Genomic DNA, 16,477 nt, shown 5'->3' on the forward strand with positions numbered 1-16,477 from the left:
CACAAACAAAAGCAAACATGTTTGGCTCTTTTTATTTTGAAAGTCTATGTGTGAGGTTGAAATCGCTCTGTTCTCCCTCCCCCCTCTGAAGGTGGAGCTTGTGTTGCATGTGGAACGGTTGGTCCAATCAGTGAAGGCTCTCTGCAGCTCGCTGGCTGCTGTGGAAACGCCTGACATCACTTCCGCCCTCAACCAGCTCCCAGCATGCCCCTGTCGTCTGCAGCCTAGAGTCCAGAAGGTAAACACATACACACACTGCCACATTTCAGATAGAAATGACCTTTAGGCACAGCTCTAATGTAACCTTAAAAAACAAAACTGAGCTTAGATCAGATATAAATTAATTACCCACACAGTATTCTGTACTCCTGTAACTCCAGAACCAAGGTTAGTCCATTTGTTGAATGCGTTCTGTAACTGTGTGAGTGTCTCTTCACAGGATCCGTCACTGCTGGCCATCAAAGAGAACAGAGGTAGGTTCCTCGTGTCTTACTGTGCCACAACACAGAATATAACACACACACAGATACTGTAGCGTAGGGGATGAAAGACAGGACAGGCGGAGGGGAAGAGGAAGGAGAAAGAAGACAGAGAGAGGATGGGAAAGAGAAGAGGAAGTAAGGACAGGGAGGAAAGAAGGAGATGATATGGCACTGTAGATGGGAGAAAGAGGACAGGTGGAGAGGAGGATCGCCAGGTTATAGGGTCATGGGATGATGGACAGGTCTGTACAGTAGTGTGACAGAATTAAAGGGATAGTTCACCCAAATTATAAAATGACACATTGGTTTCCTTACTGTGTAAGCAGTTTATGGACAATGCATGACTGCAATCCATGCTTTGGTTTAGTTTCCTTGGCACTGTTTGCACATGCTAATGTTTTAAGTCACGGGACCGATATTAGCATTTCTCATGATGCTCTAAAAATGCTGATATCGGTTCTTTCACTTTAATGCGGGTGGCAGGTAGCCTAGTGGTTATAGTGTTGGGCCTGTACTCGAAAGGTTGCTAGATCAAATCCCCGAGCTGTCAAGGTAAAAATCTGTCCTTCTGCCCCTGAACACGGCAGTTAACCCACTGTTCCTAGGCTGTCATTGTAAATAAGAATTTGTTCTTAACTCACTTGCCTGGTTAAATATACAGATGAAGTCAGAAGTTTACATACACCTTAACCAAACACATTTAAACTCAGTTTTTCACAATTCCTGACATTTAATCCTAGTAAAAATTCCCTGTTTTAGGTCAGAATGTGAAATGTCAGAATAATAGAGAGAATGATTTATTTCAGCTTTATTTCTTTCATCACATTCCCAGTGGGTCAGAAGTTTACATGCACTCAATTACTATTTGGTAGCATTGCCTTTAAATTGTTAAACTTGGGTCAAACATTTCCGGCAGCCTTCCACAAGCTTCCCACAATACGTTGGGTGAATTTTGACCCATTCCTCCTGACAGAGCTGGTGTAACTGAGTCAGGTTTATAGGCCTCCTTGCTCACACACTCTTTTTCAGTTCTGCCCACACATTTTCTATAGGATTGAGGTCAGGACTTTTTGATGGCCACTCCAATACCTTGACTTTGTTGTCCTTAATCCATTTTGCCACAAATTTGGAAGTATGCTTGGAGTCATTGTCCATTTGGAAGACCCATTTGCGACCAAGCCTGACTGATGTCTTGAGATGTTGCTTCAATATATCCACAAAATTTTCCTCCCTCATGATGCCATCTATTTTGTGAAGTACACCAGTCCCTCCTGCAGCAAAGTACCCCCACAACATGATGCTGCCACCCCTGTGCTTCACGGTTGGGATGGTGTTCTTCGGCTTGCGAGCATCCCCCTTTTTCCTCCAAACATAACAATGGTCATTATGGCCAAACAGTTGTATTTTTGTTTCATTAGACTAGAGGACATTTCTCCAAAGTACATGTCCTAACCGACTTGCCAAAACTATAGTTTGTTAACAAGAAATTTGTGGAGTGGTTGAAAAACAAGTTTTAATGACTCCAACCTAAGTGTATGTAAACTTCCCGACTTCAAGTGTATATATATATATATTAAATGGTATTTGTGCCATGAATGCTAAAGCGATAGCATGTGGAAACCAGGGAAACTAAACCAAAGCATGGATTGCTCTCATACCGTGTCCATAGACTGATTATAGGGTAAGGAAACCAATATGTATTTTTTGTAATTTGGGTGAACCATCCCTTTAAGATCATACCTTAAGCTCTCCCAACAGCTTGAAATGTCTCCACTCACGTCACCGAATTACTAGCTTTTCAGCAGCGCAAGTAGGTTGTGAAGCGGGCGGTCAGGTGTGTTTGCGTGGCATAGGAACCTGGTTTGAGCCGTTGTACAGACAGTATACCCAGATGGGGAAGAAGCTAAACTGCTAAGCAGGCACACTGGTCTGTCACAGTAGCCCTACTTCGTGTCAGAGCGGAAGTGTCCTTGACTCGCTGTGACGTACGCCACGGATGTCCCTCTTTACCGATTTCTCTGGCTGGGTCCCAAATGGCACCCCATTTCCTTTATATTGCACTACTTCTGACCAGGGCCCATTGTTCTCTGTTCAAAGGTAATGCACTACATAGGGAATAGGGTGCCATTTGAGACAAATCCCCTACCTCCCCCAGCTATACTCCGACAAACAGGAAGGATGGCTAATTTCATACAGGATACACAGATACACTCACCACCTCCTCCATCCATCTGCATCTCTATCCGTCTGTCTGCCCTCATGAAGAAAGGGGTAATATTTCCGAGAGGTTGGATGTTGTTTTCCCTACAGGGCTGAGCTGCTCCACTCGACGTGTGAAGAGACATATGTAAAGAGTGGAAACCCAGGCAAATAAGCTGTGTTGACATGGTTGCCTCGCAAATGGCATCTTATTCCCTACACAGTGGACTACAATTGACCAGGGTCCATATTCCCTACATAGCGCACTGCTTTGGACCAGAGCCCTATGAATGATGGAGCTGATGTTTGACTCTCCTCTGGTAGTGTACAAACACAAGGCTGTTAAGAGGTCAAATACACACTGTATGAGAGGTCATAGGATCAGTGTAGGAGTAAAGAGCTCTCAGGGATTAGCAGTATGGTGATAACATGGCAATAAACTCTAAGAGCATGGACTTGGTGTTGTGTATTACTCTGACTCTACTCTTAGATAACGAGTAATACTGACAGACAGCTGTTGTGATTCAGGAGAGATCTTTAATACATGCTAAGTTCTGCACACTGATTGTTACTAACATTCATTATTTAAGGTTTTACTTTTAAAGCTTGTGTTAAGTGGTTGTTTAGCCCTCTTTAATTGAATTCATTTAGAGAGTGTCTGCTTAAATGAAGGCTCTGTGAATCTAAATGGTTTTACTTCCCCCTTGCAGAGAAAGTGGTGGAGAAGCTGACGGCAGCCATTTTGGATCTGGTGGAGCTGTACTGTAGCACGTTCAATGCTAACTTCCACACCACGGTGCAGAGCAACCGACACACGTCACCCACACAGGAAGCAGGCCTGGTCACCAACGTCCTGTCTTTCAGCGTCTACGCTGCACATCGCATCCCCATCACATGGGCTGCCAGGTAAAACACATACTGTACACTCAGGCATGCACATACGCACGTAACCAGTAGTGTAAAGTACTAAAAATACTTTAAAGTACTACTTAAGTAGTTTTTGGGGGCATCTGCACTTTACTTTGCTATTTATAATTTGGACTACTTTTACTTCAATACATTCCCAAAAGTACTCACTCATTACATTTTGAATGCTTAGCAGGACAGGAAATTGGTCCAATTCACACACTTATCAAGAGAACATCCCTGGTCATACCTACTGTCTCTGTTCTGGCGGACTCAGTAAACACGCATGCTTCATTTGGAAATGATGTCTGAGTGTTGGAGTGTGCCCCTAGCTGTCCGTAAATAAAATAAAAAACATTGTGCCATCTCGTTTGCTTAATATAAGGCATTTGAAATTATTTATGCTTTTACTTTTGATATTTAAGTATATTTTAGCAATTGAAAAAAAAAGGCATTTTCTTTTAATATTAAAGCATATTTAAATACTTTTAGACTTTTACTCAAGTAGTATTTTACTCTGTGACTCACTTTTACTTGAGTCATTTTCTATTAAGGTATCTTTACTTTTACTCAAGTATGACAATTGGGGGCCAGCTGTTCAGGCTGGATTTCCCCAGTATAATCCAAGAGGATTACATGGTGTTATGGAGCATAGCAGCATACATAGAGAACCCTGAGAAACAGCCTCATCTGCCCCCCCCCCCCAAAGAAACTATTCATCCCCTTTTCCCTCCCCTCCCTTTGCCCTTCTCCCCATTTTGACTTCCCTTTACTTCCCTATCCTCTCTTCCCTCCCATGTTTTCCCTCCTTTCTCCCATGCCATCGCTCCCTCTATATTGGCCTGTGTATTCAGCTCAGCCCAACCCCCCGAATCTCCATTCATATGTCTCCTCTCAGTAACTGCACTTTCCTCTCCTCTCTTCTCCCCTGGCACAGCTCCATAACCAGGGCCAGATGCACTGCCACCTCACTATTCCCATACATTCTATCCAATGCATTCTATACACTTGTCCTACCATTCCCCCACCTTCACCCAACAGCCTTATTGCCCCGACCACTGTCTCTGCCCCTGCACTTTACCCTGTCCCCACTGCTGTGCATTGGAATGGCCCTGCCACTCCCTTACCCCCTTCCAATCACGTGAATGGTCCACTGCTCCACCCCCACTCCCCTCGCTGAACCCCAGTTTGCTGTCTCCTTTGTCTCCCCTGAAACTGTTGCTGGCACGTGATTGGTTCCTAACAAAGGGTGATTGACAGCCTGGGAACCCTGCCTGACCTCTGACCCGAGGGGTGGGGCCGAGCTCTGATTGGTTGCTAGGCACTTGTCCGTGTGTGTGTGTGTGTGTGTGTGTGTGTGTGTCTGTTAGAAAGACACTAAAGGCGTGTGCAGGAAAAACTGATAATTGATACCAAAAGTATCTGATAATCTCCCACACGAGGTTGATATCATCTGCAGTGATAAGGTTTTCAGATCGAGTGCTATAGCTAGTTAAATCCCTATCTCACTGTAAGAGAAATAACATGGTAGCATTATTACCCAATGTTATTACCCTTTAATTACTATTCAGTCTGATGGGTAATTCATTGAAATAAGTACATCTGAATAATAATACACCTAATACATCTCAACTTTAGGTTGGAGTTGATATCTTAAACGGTGAAAGGTCCAAACACTCTTTTTTTTACCATTGTAGCCTATGGCCCTTTTGTGCCATTGAAATGCATTGGTATCCATAGCAATGGCTGCGTTTGGGCTGCTCAATGACGAGACACGAGAGAGCTGTTAGCTGGCGTGAGCTAGCTACTTTTCTAGCTACTCCGACAAACAGCTACTTTTGATTGGTGACAGATAATTGTCTTCTGATTCCAGATTTGAATACAGGTAAGTAGACCAATATGTCATACCCTCTAAAGTTTGTTATAACTTATTGGGAAAGTGGTCAAAGTAGCTGATTTGTGTAAAAAAAAATGGTATTGTTGCGTCCACGGTGAATGGAATAGGAAAGGGGGATACCTAGTCAGTTGTACAACTGAATGTGTTCAACTGAAATGTGTCTTCCGCATTTAACCCAACCCCTCTGAATCAGAGAGGTGCGGGGCACTGCCTTAATCAACATCTACGTCATCAGTGCCCAGAGAACAGTGGGTTATCCGCCTTGCTCATAGGCAGAACAACAGATTTTGACCTTGTCAGCTCTGGGATTCGATCCAGCAGCCTTTCGGTTACTGGCCCAACAGGCTACATTGGAAGTCATGATGTCACAATGGAAGCTTTAGAATGTTGAAGAAATGCCATGAAAGTGGATGGAAGTTTAATAAAAGTGTAGTAGTTGTAAGCACAATATCAGACCAGTCTGCACGTTTTAAAGTTAGCTTAAACGGAGTAAGAGGAGTAGCGTTGTAAATAATAGTAACTATAAGTCAGCAATAAGTGGTACACGGTTCCCCAACGTGCAGCGTGCGGGCCAAGTTCATCCCGCTGACCGCCAGTTTGGTAACCATGTACCACTTATTTTTAACTTATAGTTTTTATTGTTTTTTTATTTGGGCCCCTCTATATTCTTTCCCCCCCCCCATTTTTTTTGTTGGACTTTATTCGTTTTTTAAACACCAGGAAATCAGCTCCAAGTTATTTTAATTTAGGAAATCTGTTCCCAAGTGTTTCCATGCATAAGAGAGAGACAACGTGATCATATACAAATGTAAGCAATGTTTGAAGTGATTATATTTTAGTCAAATATTATATCTGCTTGGGCTTCTTGCGGTCAATTTGCAATCTACAAATTATTTGTAATTATTTGTTCTGGCCGTCCCACCATCCACTCAAGAAAAAATTGGTCCGTGCCTGAATCTAGTTGATGATCCCTGTAGTATTAGTATATAATATTATAAATGTCACATATACACATATACACTGAGTGTACAAAAAATAAAGAACACATTCCTAATATGAAGTTGCACCCCCACTTTGTCCCTCAGAACAGCCTCAATTTATTGGGGCATGGACTCTACAAGGTGTTGAAAGGGTTCCACAGGGATGCTGCCCCATGTTGACTCCATTGTTTCCCACAGTTGTGTCAAGTTGGCTGGATGTCCTTTGGGTGGTGGACCATAGTTGATACACACAGGAATCTGTTGAGCGTGAAAAACCCAAGTGTTGCAGTTCTTGACACAAAGTGGTGCGCCTGGCACCTACTATCATACCCCGTTCAAAGGCCCTTAAATATTTTGTCTTGCCCATTCACCTTCTGAATGGCACACAATCCACGTCTCAATTGTCTCAAGGCTTAAAAATCCTTCTTTGCCCGTCTCCTCCCCTTTCATCTGCACTGATTAACAAATGACATCAATAAGGGATCATCGCTTTCACCTACATTCACCTGGTCAGTCTATGTCATGGAAAGAGCATAATGTTCATAATGTTTTGTACACTCAGTGTATACTCTAACATACACTGATATACACTACACAACTGACACACACTCACAAGAGAACTCCGTTCATTTCCCATAGTCAGAAGACATTGATTGAATTGAACACAGACCCACGAAGAAAAGTCTTGCTTGTTATGCATCATTTCGCATGACTCCAACTTGGTCCTCAGTTATTTGTAATAATAGCGTTTACATACATAGGCCAATGGGGTTTCATAATATCATCTACTCTGTTGTCCCATTGGCTGACCTCCTCTTCCTCTTCCTGTTAGCTACGAGGGCTTCTTCCTGTCATGCTCCCTGACCCATGGAGGGGCGGAACTTTGTGCCCCGCAGCACACCAGCAAACAGCAGGTCAGCAAGTACCTGTTTCACCTGGTGGTCTGGGACCAGAGGTATGTACCCAAACACAGCCTGTTTCCACAGGCCTTATAGACATTTTAACCAATCACAGCCAGGTACCTCAACCAACCTCACAGCCTATTAAATCAGACCTTACAGACACCCAGCCAATCTTTTAAAGGAGATTAGTTACAACCCACAAATAAAAACATACTGTGAACGGTTCACATATGCTTCAATAAGCTTGCACGCTTAGTTACAATTTGTGGGTTGTAAACTTATCTCCTTTACAAGAGATGTGAAGGTAGCTATGCAGCAGCATCCGGTGGCTATTTTCTGATCTCTCCAACCCCTACCTCATGTCCTTAATGCATTGTCCCTGGGGCTATTTTCTGATCTCTCCAACCCCTACCTCATGTCCTTAATGCATTGTCCCTGGGGCTATTTTCTGATCTCTCCAACCCCTACCTCATGTCCTTAATGCATTGTCCCTGGGGCTATTTTTGAAGACACTGTTGTTGGGATCTTTTTTTAGCGTCTATTGTAAGGATATTTTGAATCCTCCGGTATCCGGGTGGATTTAGTGTCCTGGTGGATTATCAACCCTGAGCTGACCTAGTGGTGCTGACATCTCCAGATGTGATAACAGCAGTGCAAAGCCTTCACAGTAAAACACCACTTCCCGAGAAGACTGCTTGACCCTGTCCGGCTTGATGGAGCCACTTAAGATAAGGTGGAATAAACACCAATAGGCCTGGTTTAGGGTTGCAAAATTCCGGGAACTTTCAATAAAAGTTACAACCAACAAACCAAGAGCTGTTTGAACAATCCTCCAACCCGGGATTTGGGGAAAACCAGGGAATTTATTGAAAGTTCCCGGAATTTTGCAGCCCTAGCCATGTTTAATTCTGCCCGGAGTGCTTTGGAGAGGGAGTGCAGCGATCTACATCTTTGTAAGGTAGCCTTCCTCAAACAGCTCTTGGTTTGTTGGTTGTATAAAAGTCCTGAAAGTAAACTGTTTGGCTGGATATCTTATCGTGAGAGGCTTTTATGAGGCACCCGTCCATAATGTAGCCCACAGTCTGGCCGCATAACTGACAATGTTTTCTTAGTTAGCGACGCATGCTAATAGAGCCCCCATTGGCAATGGTGTGTGTTTTATAACGCGGCTATTTTTTGTTAGCAAGACGCTAGCTCCTTTCATGCTAACTAGTCTTTTTGAAGTTTTCGAATTCCAACAGAGTTCTTAATGTGTTCTTCGCTTTCATGTTGAAAGCGCACGGGTCCCATGTGGATGACACAGGGCTAAATATAACAGATGGGATCATTTACTGTTGACTAACAGTTACAGTGGATCCGAGACTACTCTCTTGTAGTAAAATTTGAATTTACTTTATACTGCATTTCACAAGGACTCAAGTACAACTCTCTCTCTCACATAACCCCCTACCCTCTTTCCTTTTCCATTCCTCTCTTCCCCTTATATGCTTCTTTACCCTCCTCTCCCATTGCATCTCTCTCTTCTCCCTCCCCCCTGTCCCTCTCGCCCCCCCAGGGTGTGTTTCCCAGTGCAGATTAACCAGTTGCCAAGGGAGACCCAGCTGACGGTGACTCTGTATGCCAGCGCTCTACCACCCCCTGGAGGTGCGGAGGAGAAGGGCAGCAAGCAGCGGAGGAGCATCGACTCTCTGGGCTGGGTCACCATGCCCCTCTTCAACTTCAGACAGTGAGTAGCAGTTCAGGAGGCTCTGTGTGTCTGTGCGTGCGTGTCGGTGGGATGACCGTCATCCTGTGTCTCCCCCAGCATCCTGACGTGTGGGAGGAAGCTACTGGGTCTGTGGCCTTCCACCCCAGGAAGTAACACTCGCTCCAGCTCCCCCAACTTCAGCCAGCCTGACAGCGTCATCCTGCAGGTAACTGGCCTAATCTCTCTCACGTACGCACGCTCACACACACACACGCTCGCTCACACACACACACACACACACGCTCACACACACACCATTTCTCCTCCTCCTCGGCCTTCCTTCCTCTCTCTTATCTGCGTCAATTTGTTTTTCAGGGTGTAGTTCCCTGTTTATTATCCACTTTTTTCACTCCCAATCTCTTTCTTTCTCTTCCTCTGCTCTCCTATCCCTTTCTCTTTCTCTCTCTCTCTTTTACAGCTTACTGTACTGTATGGGGACTTAGAGAGGTTTTAGACTGATCTGCTGCAATAAAACATCTACCTTAGCTCCTGGTCCAAAGAGCAATCTATAAAAGACATGCACGCGTGCACACAAACACACACACACACACACACACACGTTACAGGTACAATGCTAGTCCTCCTGGGTGTGTAACATATGAACATTTGATGTCTTTATGGCCTGTTTTCGAGCTGTGGGGCATGAATGGTGTTGAGGGGATTTTCAGGTGAACAAAAGAGATGAGCATTTGCGGATATAATCAATAATAAATCAATCTGGTTTCATACAAGTCGCAACAGGGAGACACCTCCAAAACAGAAGCAGAGAAAATGTCACAGTATATACACAGCATCAGGAAATCTAAACAACTTTGTCAGCTACTAAAGAACCCACGGTGTTCCACAGAACGCAACAACAATCTGTCTTTGGTCTTTGGACCTCAGTCCCTATAAACAGATATAACTTTAACATACAGCATCGAGTCTAGGGACCATCCACCCGCACAACCAGAACACTTGAGATCATGTGCATTACTGAAAGGGGAAACAAATCTCCTCATCACTGCCTGCATGTGCCTATCTACATCAAAACCATCAGAATGCAGAAATTTCAATTCACTTAGAATGTATTTTTTTGCCATCCTAGTCATGCACTACTCATAAAACATATTTAGAACTTGTATTTTTCAGAAATGTAAAATACTGTTTAAAATAAGAACAATATAGTGATATGATGCAGTATTTTGGCCATACCGCCCAGCCCTGTGTAGTACACATACACACAGATGTGGACCTTTACGCTCACACAGAAGCACATGCACACACACACACACATGCGCGCGAGCTGCTGCTGCTTGCAGAAGGGGACCTGAAAGTAGGTCAGATAGCTCTGCTTTGGCCAACAAAACTCGCCCTTCATATTAGACTCTCTATACCCTCCCTTTTGACACACACATCCTCTTTTCTCTCTATCGCTCTCTCTCTCTCTCTCTCTCTCTCTCTCTCACACACACACACACACACACACACACACACACACACACACACACACACACACACACACACACACACACACACACGCACGCACACACACAGTGTTTCCTCTCAGCAGTATTGTAGTGTAAACTCAGTCCCTCCTGCAGTGCCAGCCCAGTGTGTCACAGTGCCAACTGGCCCGTGGCTCTGGTGCCCTATGGCTTTTTGTCTCAGTGCAGTGGCCTGTGTTCAAATGGGATGTGTGTGTTGTTGCAATCAGTCTCCTCATTAGCGTGGTGACATCATTTGAGGTTTCGTTCTTCATCACTGACGGCAGAACACATACGAACATCGCATAAGACACATCTGGGGCCTGGCGTCCATCTGCCTCTCATTAACCCGAGTGTAACCCCCCCACGCACACGTGCACACACACATACACACACGTACGCGCACACCGTCTAACATTACCCTCTGACTTTTTTCTCTTAGTTGTTTTTTTACATTCCTCTTCTGTTTAGGCCTCTGTCTTTCTTCCTCAAACTCTTTTCCCCTCTTGGCTTTTACTTTTTTTTCTTTTTTTTCTCTCTCTCCTACTTTCCTTGGAGGAATTCCTCACATCATCTTGTTCCTCTCCTCTCTCCCAATCTCTTCCATCTCTTCATCTACCCGTTACCTTGTCCATCTGCTCTGTAACAGTCAGGTCAGAAGTCTACTCAGTGCCTTCGGAAAGTATTCAGACCCCTTGACTTCTTCCACGTTTTGTTACTTACTACAACATCATTCAAAAATGGACACTGGGAGTCGGGAAGCAAGATCCGGGTGTGAATCATTTAATGAATAAATGAAAACATAATACAAAACAAGAAACACGAACAACGCGCAGACATGAAACAGAAACAATGACACCTGGGAAAGGAACCAAAGGGAGTGACAAATATAGGGCAGGTAATCAAGGAGGTGATGGAGTCCGGCTGAGTGCCATAATGCGCTGATGCGCGTAACGATGGTGACAGGTGTGTGCCACAACGAGCAGCCTGGTGACCTAGAGGCCGGACAGGGAGCACAGGTGACATAAACAAACAAACATCCTCAGTAATCTGCACACAAGACCCCATCAGGACAAAGCGAAGACAGGTTTTTAGAATTGTTTGCAAATTGTATACAAATAAAAAAACAGAAATACCTTGTTTACATAAGTATTCAGACCCTTTGCTGTGAGACTTGAAATTGAGCTGAGTTACATCCTGTTACCATTGATCATCCTTGAGATGTTTCTACAACTTGATTGGAGTCCAACTGAGGTAAATTCAATTGATTGGACATGATTTGGAAAGGCACACACCTGTCTATATAAGGTCCCACAGTTGACAGCATATGTCAGAGCAAAAACCAAGCCATGAGGTTGAAGGAACTGTCTGTAGATCTCTGAGACAGGATTGTGGCGAGGCACAGATCTGGGGAAGGGTACCAAAACACTTCTGCAGCATTAAAGGTCCCCAATAACACAGTGGCCTCCATCATTCTTAAATGGAAGAAGTTTAGAACCACCAAGACTCCTCCTAGAGCTGGTCGCCCAGGCCAACTGAGCAATCAGGGAGGTGACCAAGAACACGATGGTCACTCTGACAGAGCTCTAGAGTCGCTCTGTGGAGATGGGAGAACCTTCCAGAAAAACAACCATCGCTGCTCCACCAATCAGGCCTTTAGGGTAGAGTGGCCAGTCGGAAGCCACTCCTCAGTAAAAGGCACATGACAGCCTGCTTGGAGTTTGCCAAAAGGCACATAAAGAGTCACTAGTCTGATGAAACCAAGATTGAACTCTTTGGCCTGACAGCCAAGCGTCATCTGGTGGAAACCTGGCACCATCTCTATGGTGAAGTGTGGTGATGGCAGCATCATGCTGTAGGAATGTTTTTCACCGGCAGGGTCTGGGAGACTAGTCAGGATTGAGGCAAAGATTAACTGAGCAAAGTACATAGAGCTCCTTCATGAAAACCTGCTCCAGAGCACTCAGGACCTCAGACTGGGGCGAAGGTTCACCTTCCAAGAGGACAAAGACCCTAAGCACACAGCCGAGGCAACGCAGGAGTGGCTTGGGGACAAGTCTCTGAATGTCCTTGAGTGGCCCAGCCAGAGCCTGGACTTGAACCCGATCGAACATCTCTGGAGAGACCAGGAGCTGTGCAGCAAAGCTTCCCATCTAACCTGACAGAACTTGAGAGAATTTGCAAAGAAGAATGGGAGAAACTCCCCAAATAGAGGTGTGCCAAGCTTGTAGCGTCCTACTAAAGAAGACTCGAGGCTGTAATCGCTGCCAAAGGAGCTTCAACAAAGTAAGGGTCTGAATACTTATGTAAATGTGATATATTTGTTTTTTATTTTTAATAAATTAGGAAACATTTCTAAAAACCTCTTATTGCTTTGTCATTGTGGGTTATTGTGTGTAGATTGATGGAAAAAATAATGTAATCAATTTAAGAATAAGGCTGTAACGTAACAAAATGTGTAAAAAGTCAAGGGGTCTGAATACATTCCGAAGGAACTGTATCTTGTTTAGATTAAGCTGTAAGAGATATAATGATTTAAATCAAACCATATCGATGTTTATTTATGTACATTTCCCTCCTCACAACACATTTTTTATTTGACCTTTATTTAACTAGGCAAATCAGTTAAGAACAAATTATTTTTTTCATTGACGGCCTAGGAACAGTGGGTTAACTGCCTTGTTCAGGGGCAGAATGACAGATTTGTACCTTCTCTCTTCATGAACAATCTTAATGTTGTTGTTAGTGTGACGCCTAACCTCTGACCTCTTCCTGTAGGTGGACTTTCCCACGTCGTCGTTTGAGGTGCGCTTTAGCACCCCCCCTCCCGCAGAGTTCAGTCCCCAGTATGACTTCTCCAGACTCGACCAGCACAGCCAGAGACAACTGCAGGATGTACTGCACAAGAAATCACTCTTCTGGTGAGACTACTACACTGTCAGTCAGTCTCTCTCTCTCTCTCTCTCTCTCTCTCTTGCTACCTTTCTGCTCACTCACTCCATGGAATGACAGAACAGCCCTGATAGACTGACATACATTATTACCACGTGTCATTATAATGTCACTGTTACACTGCATTAGAGAGTATCGTATGTTTTTGTGCTAGTGTTCAAACCCAACAGCTGTAGACGTTATTGAGGGGCGTTGATAGGATAGTAGTAGCCTGAAATCCAGAACCTGTTTTGCTGACATTCAACTCCATGAAGTCCGTGTCATGCTAAACATGGCAAGGAGTGGAACGATATCTCAAACAGAATGGTACCCAGGCTAGGTTAATAGTGGACAGAGCAGGAAGACAGACAGGAGATGCAATGCTGCTTGAAAGTATGTGAACCCTACAGGGCTGGTTATTATTTTGCTGTAAAATATTAAAATAAACATAGAAAATCCTGATCTAAACCCCAATTTGTAATAAAGACATTCCAAGTAAATGGCAGAAACCCCAAAATATGACATTTTCGTTGTTTATTTAACAAAAGTGGTTTATTTAACAGATACTCAAATATGTGAACCCCTTCAGTCAATAGCTTGTGGCACCTCCACTAGCAGCGATAACTTGGAGTCTCCTATAGCCAGTAATCAGTCTCTAACATCTGTTTTGAGGGATTTTCCCACACTCCTCCTTACAGAACTCAGCCAATTGAGTGAGGGTTGAGAGGTGTCTGGCATGAACTCCCCGCTGCAGGTCCTGCCACAGTATCTCGATTGGATTTAGGTCAGGACTTTGACTTGGCCAATCCAAAACACAAGTCGTCTTTCTCCTGAGCCATTCTTTGGTAGATTTGCTTGAATGCTTGTTGGAAGATGTATTTTTGGCCCAGCTTTAGCTCCTTGACTGATGGCCTGACGTTCTGTTCCAGAATTTCCTGGTATACCTCAGAATTCATGGTTTCCTTTAATGATGTGAGGTCGTACAGGTCCAGAGTAGGAAAAGCAGCCCCAGATCTTGACATTCCCACCACCTTCCTTGACTGTTGGGATACGGTTCTTTTGGTGGTAGGCAGCGCTGGGTTTTTGCCAAACATAGCTGTGTTGATTCTGACCAAAAAGGTCAAAAATGTCTAGATGTTATGTTTGGGTTGGCTAACACCTGATTTATTATTGTGGATATTGTGGAAGGGTGTTCACCTTCTAGGCTAAGTTGCTGTCATGGTAAGTGCTCTCCGTTTTGTAAATGATTTGCCTCAAAGCTCACATCTTTTTTTTAATGATTTTATGATTTGAGATCTCCTTTCCTCTCGGCATGGCGTGCTTTGCATTCACCTGAATGGGTAACACCAAACTGACCAGGTTTCTGATCCGTATTTATCAGAGTCCCGCCCAAACTCTTTACTAACGATCTCTCCTTTCATTGGGTCATTTGGCACCCGGTTATTTACCCACCTGATTCTGCTCGCCTGCTTGATTTAACCAATGCAACTTGGGGCTCACTTATTTGTGCACCTGCACGAATGACTTTTTTATTCGATTATTCTACGACACACATGATTTCCTTTTCACCAACACATGGTATTGGTAAATATAAACCTGTAATGTCAGATCAAAAAAAGACTGGTTCTGATTAAATGAAGATTTCATGGTAAAAACAAAAAAAAGATCTAATTGCAGCAGGGGTCCACATCCACATCCATCCGTCCAGTTGAGGAGTGATGTCATAGCAGCAGCTGGTGGTGAATCCTCCCCAGATGATATTATCCCCCCTCTCTCCTCCCCCCTCTAGTCTCACCATCCCCCTCTCCTCTTTTGTCCCGTGTGTGTGTGTGTTTGCGTGTGTGCACCATTTACAAAAGAGAAGAAAAGGTCACTGAATATTAATCAGACCGGTGATCTGAATTCCTAAGAGAGGTAGAAAGAAACTAGGAGTGTTTGGGGAGCTCCGCTGGCCTTCTCTGAGGAGTGTGTCAGCAACGTTTAACTCAACCCTCCCTGGATAGAGAAGGGTGTGTGCCTGTCTGTTTGTATGTGTGTCTATCCACCATATCTCAGTATAGTGTTTAGCCCATTAGTGGTTGTCATAGTTTATGATCTGTTTCCTGTTTGTTGTGAGAGAGATAAACAGAACCGTGTTTATCTTGGACCAGTGTGTGTTTTGTTTACTTCCAAGTAGAATCTTTTTTCTGGGGCTTTGGAGCATGCCTTTGGATGGAAGGAAGGGAGATGTGCTCTTATCTGTGTCTGTCTCTGTCTGTTTGATGTTCACTTTGAGATAGGTCTCCCTCCCCTCTCTTTACCTCTAAATAACGTTGGCTTTTGACTAGAACGTACAATGTGCACACATTCAAAACTTCAACAAATGACCATTTATGGTCAGGATAAGTTTAATATTACATGGCAACTACAGGCAGATGAAGAAGAACGGACATATCAGTGTTGACAAACAATTATTTAAAGAACATTCTCTTAAGGTGCAGTGTTTCCAAACAAGTGTACTGGCTTCAGTGCCATCCAGTATCAGGCTCCAAGCAGGAAGTAGATTAGAGGAGCTCATCCAATAGCAACAACTGTTGTCCAGCTGGATCATCCAATCCCAACAATGACACAGTATATTCAGCCAATGGAAACAACCGTACCAAGGAGAACTCATCATACGTTAACAGCCCTCTGCCCTGTGTGTGTCTGCTAGAGCAGTTAGAGAAACCCGTGTGTGTAGATTTAGGCAGAGATTCAAACAAACATGGATTAACGGGTGTGTTGCGTGTGTGTGAGTGAGCGTGTGTGTGTGTGATGAGAATGAATGTACTCACTGACCTTTTAGTTTTCGGTTGACATTTTCACGGTTTCTCCACGCGGTACATCTACTGTTTATTCTCCCTTCTCCCAATCATTTTATCTGTCTTTATCGTTCTTCCTCTACCTTTTGTCTCGCCTCTACTCCCTCTCTCCATCTGTCCCCCTCTC

At 44.0% G+C, this 16,477-nt stretch overlaps 1 protein-coding gene across 1 annotated transcript in view; it reads left to right on the plus strand.

Annotated features, from left to right (window-relative positions):
- Positions 1 to 16,477, plus strand: part of LOC112244846 (phosphatidylinositol 4-phosphate 3-kinase C2 domain-containing subunit beta-like) — a 75,450-nt gene that overhangs the window by 24,253 nt on the left and 34,720 nt on the right. Inside the window, exons 9-15 of the mRNA XM_042299328.1 lie at positions 92 to 238; positions 440 to 473; positions 3,392 to 3,587; positions 7,297 to 7,419; positions 8,922 to 9,092; positions 9,171 to 9,279; positions 13,358 to 13,500. Of these exons, the coding sequence (XP_042155262.1) occupies positions 92 to 238; positions 440 to 473; positions 3,392 to 3,587; positions 7,297 to 7,419; positions 8,922 to 9,092; positions 9,171 to 9,279; positions 13,358 to 13,500 (923 nt within the window). The remainder of the gene's footprint in view (positions 1 to 91; positions 239 to 439; positions 474 to 3,391; positions 3,588 to 7,296; positions 7,420 to 8,921; positions 9,093 to 9,170; positions 9,280 to 13,357; positions 13,501 to 16,477) is intronic.

The sequence above is a fragment of the Oncorhynchus tshawytscha genome, linkage group LG02 (assembly GCF_018296145.1).
Source record: "Oncorhynchus tshawytscha isolate Ot180627B linkage group LG02, Otsh_v2.0, whole genome shotgun sequence".
NCBI classification, from domain to species: Eukaryota; Metazoa; Chordata; class Actinopteri; order Salmoniformes; family Salmonidae; genus Oncorhynchus; species Oncorhynchus tshawytscha.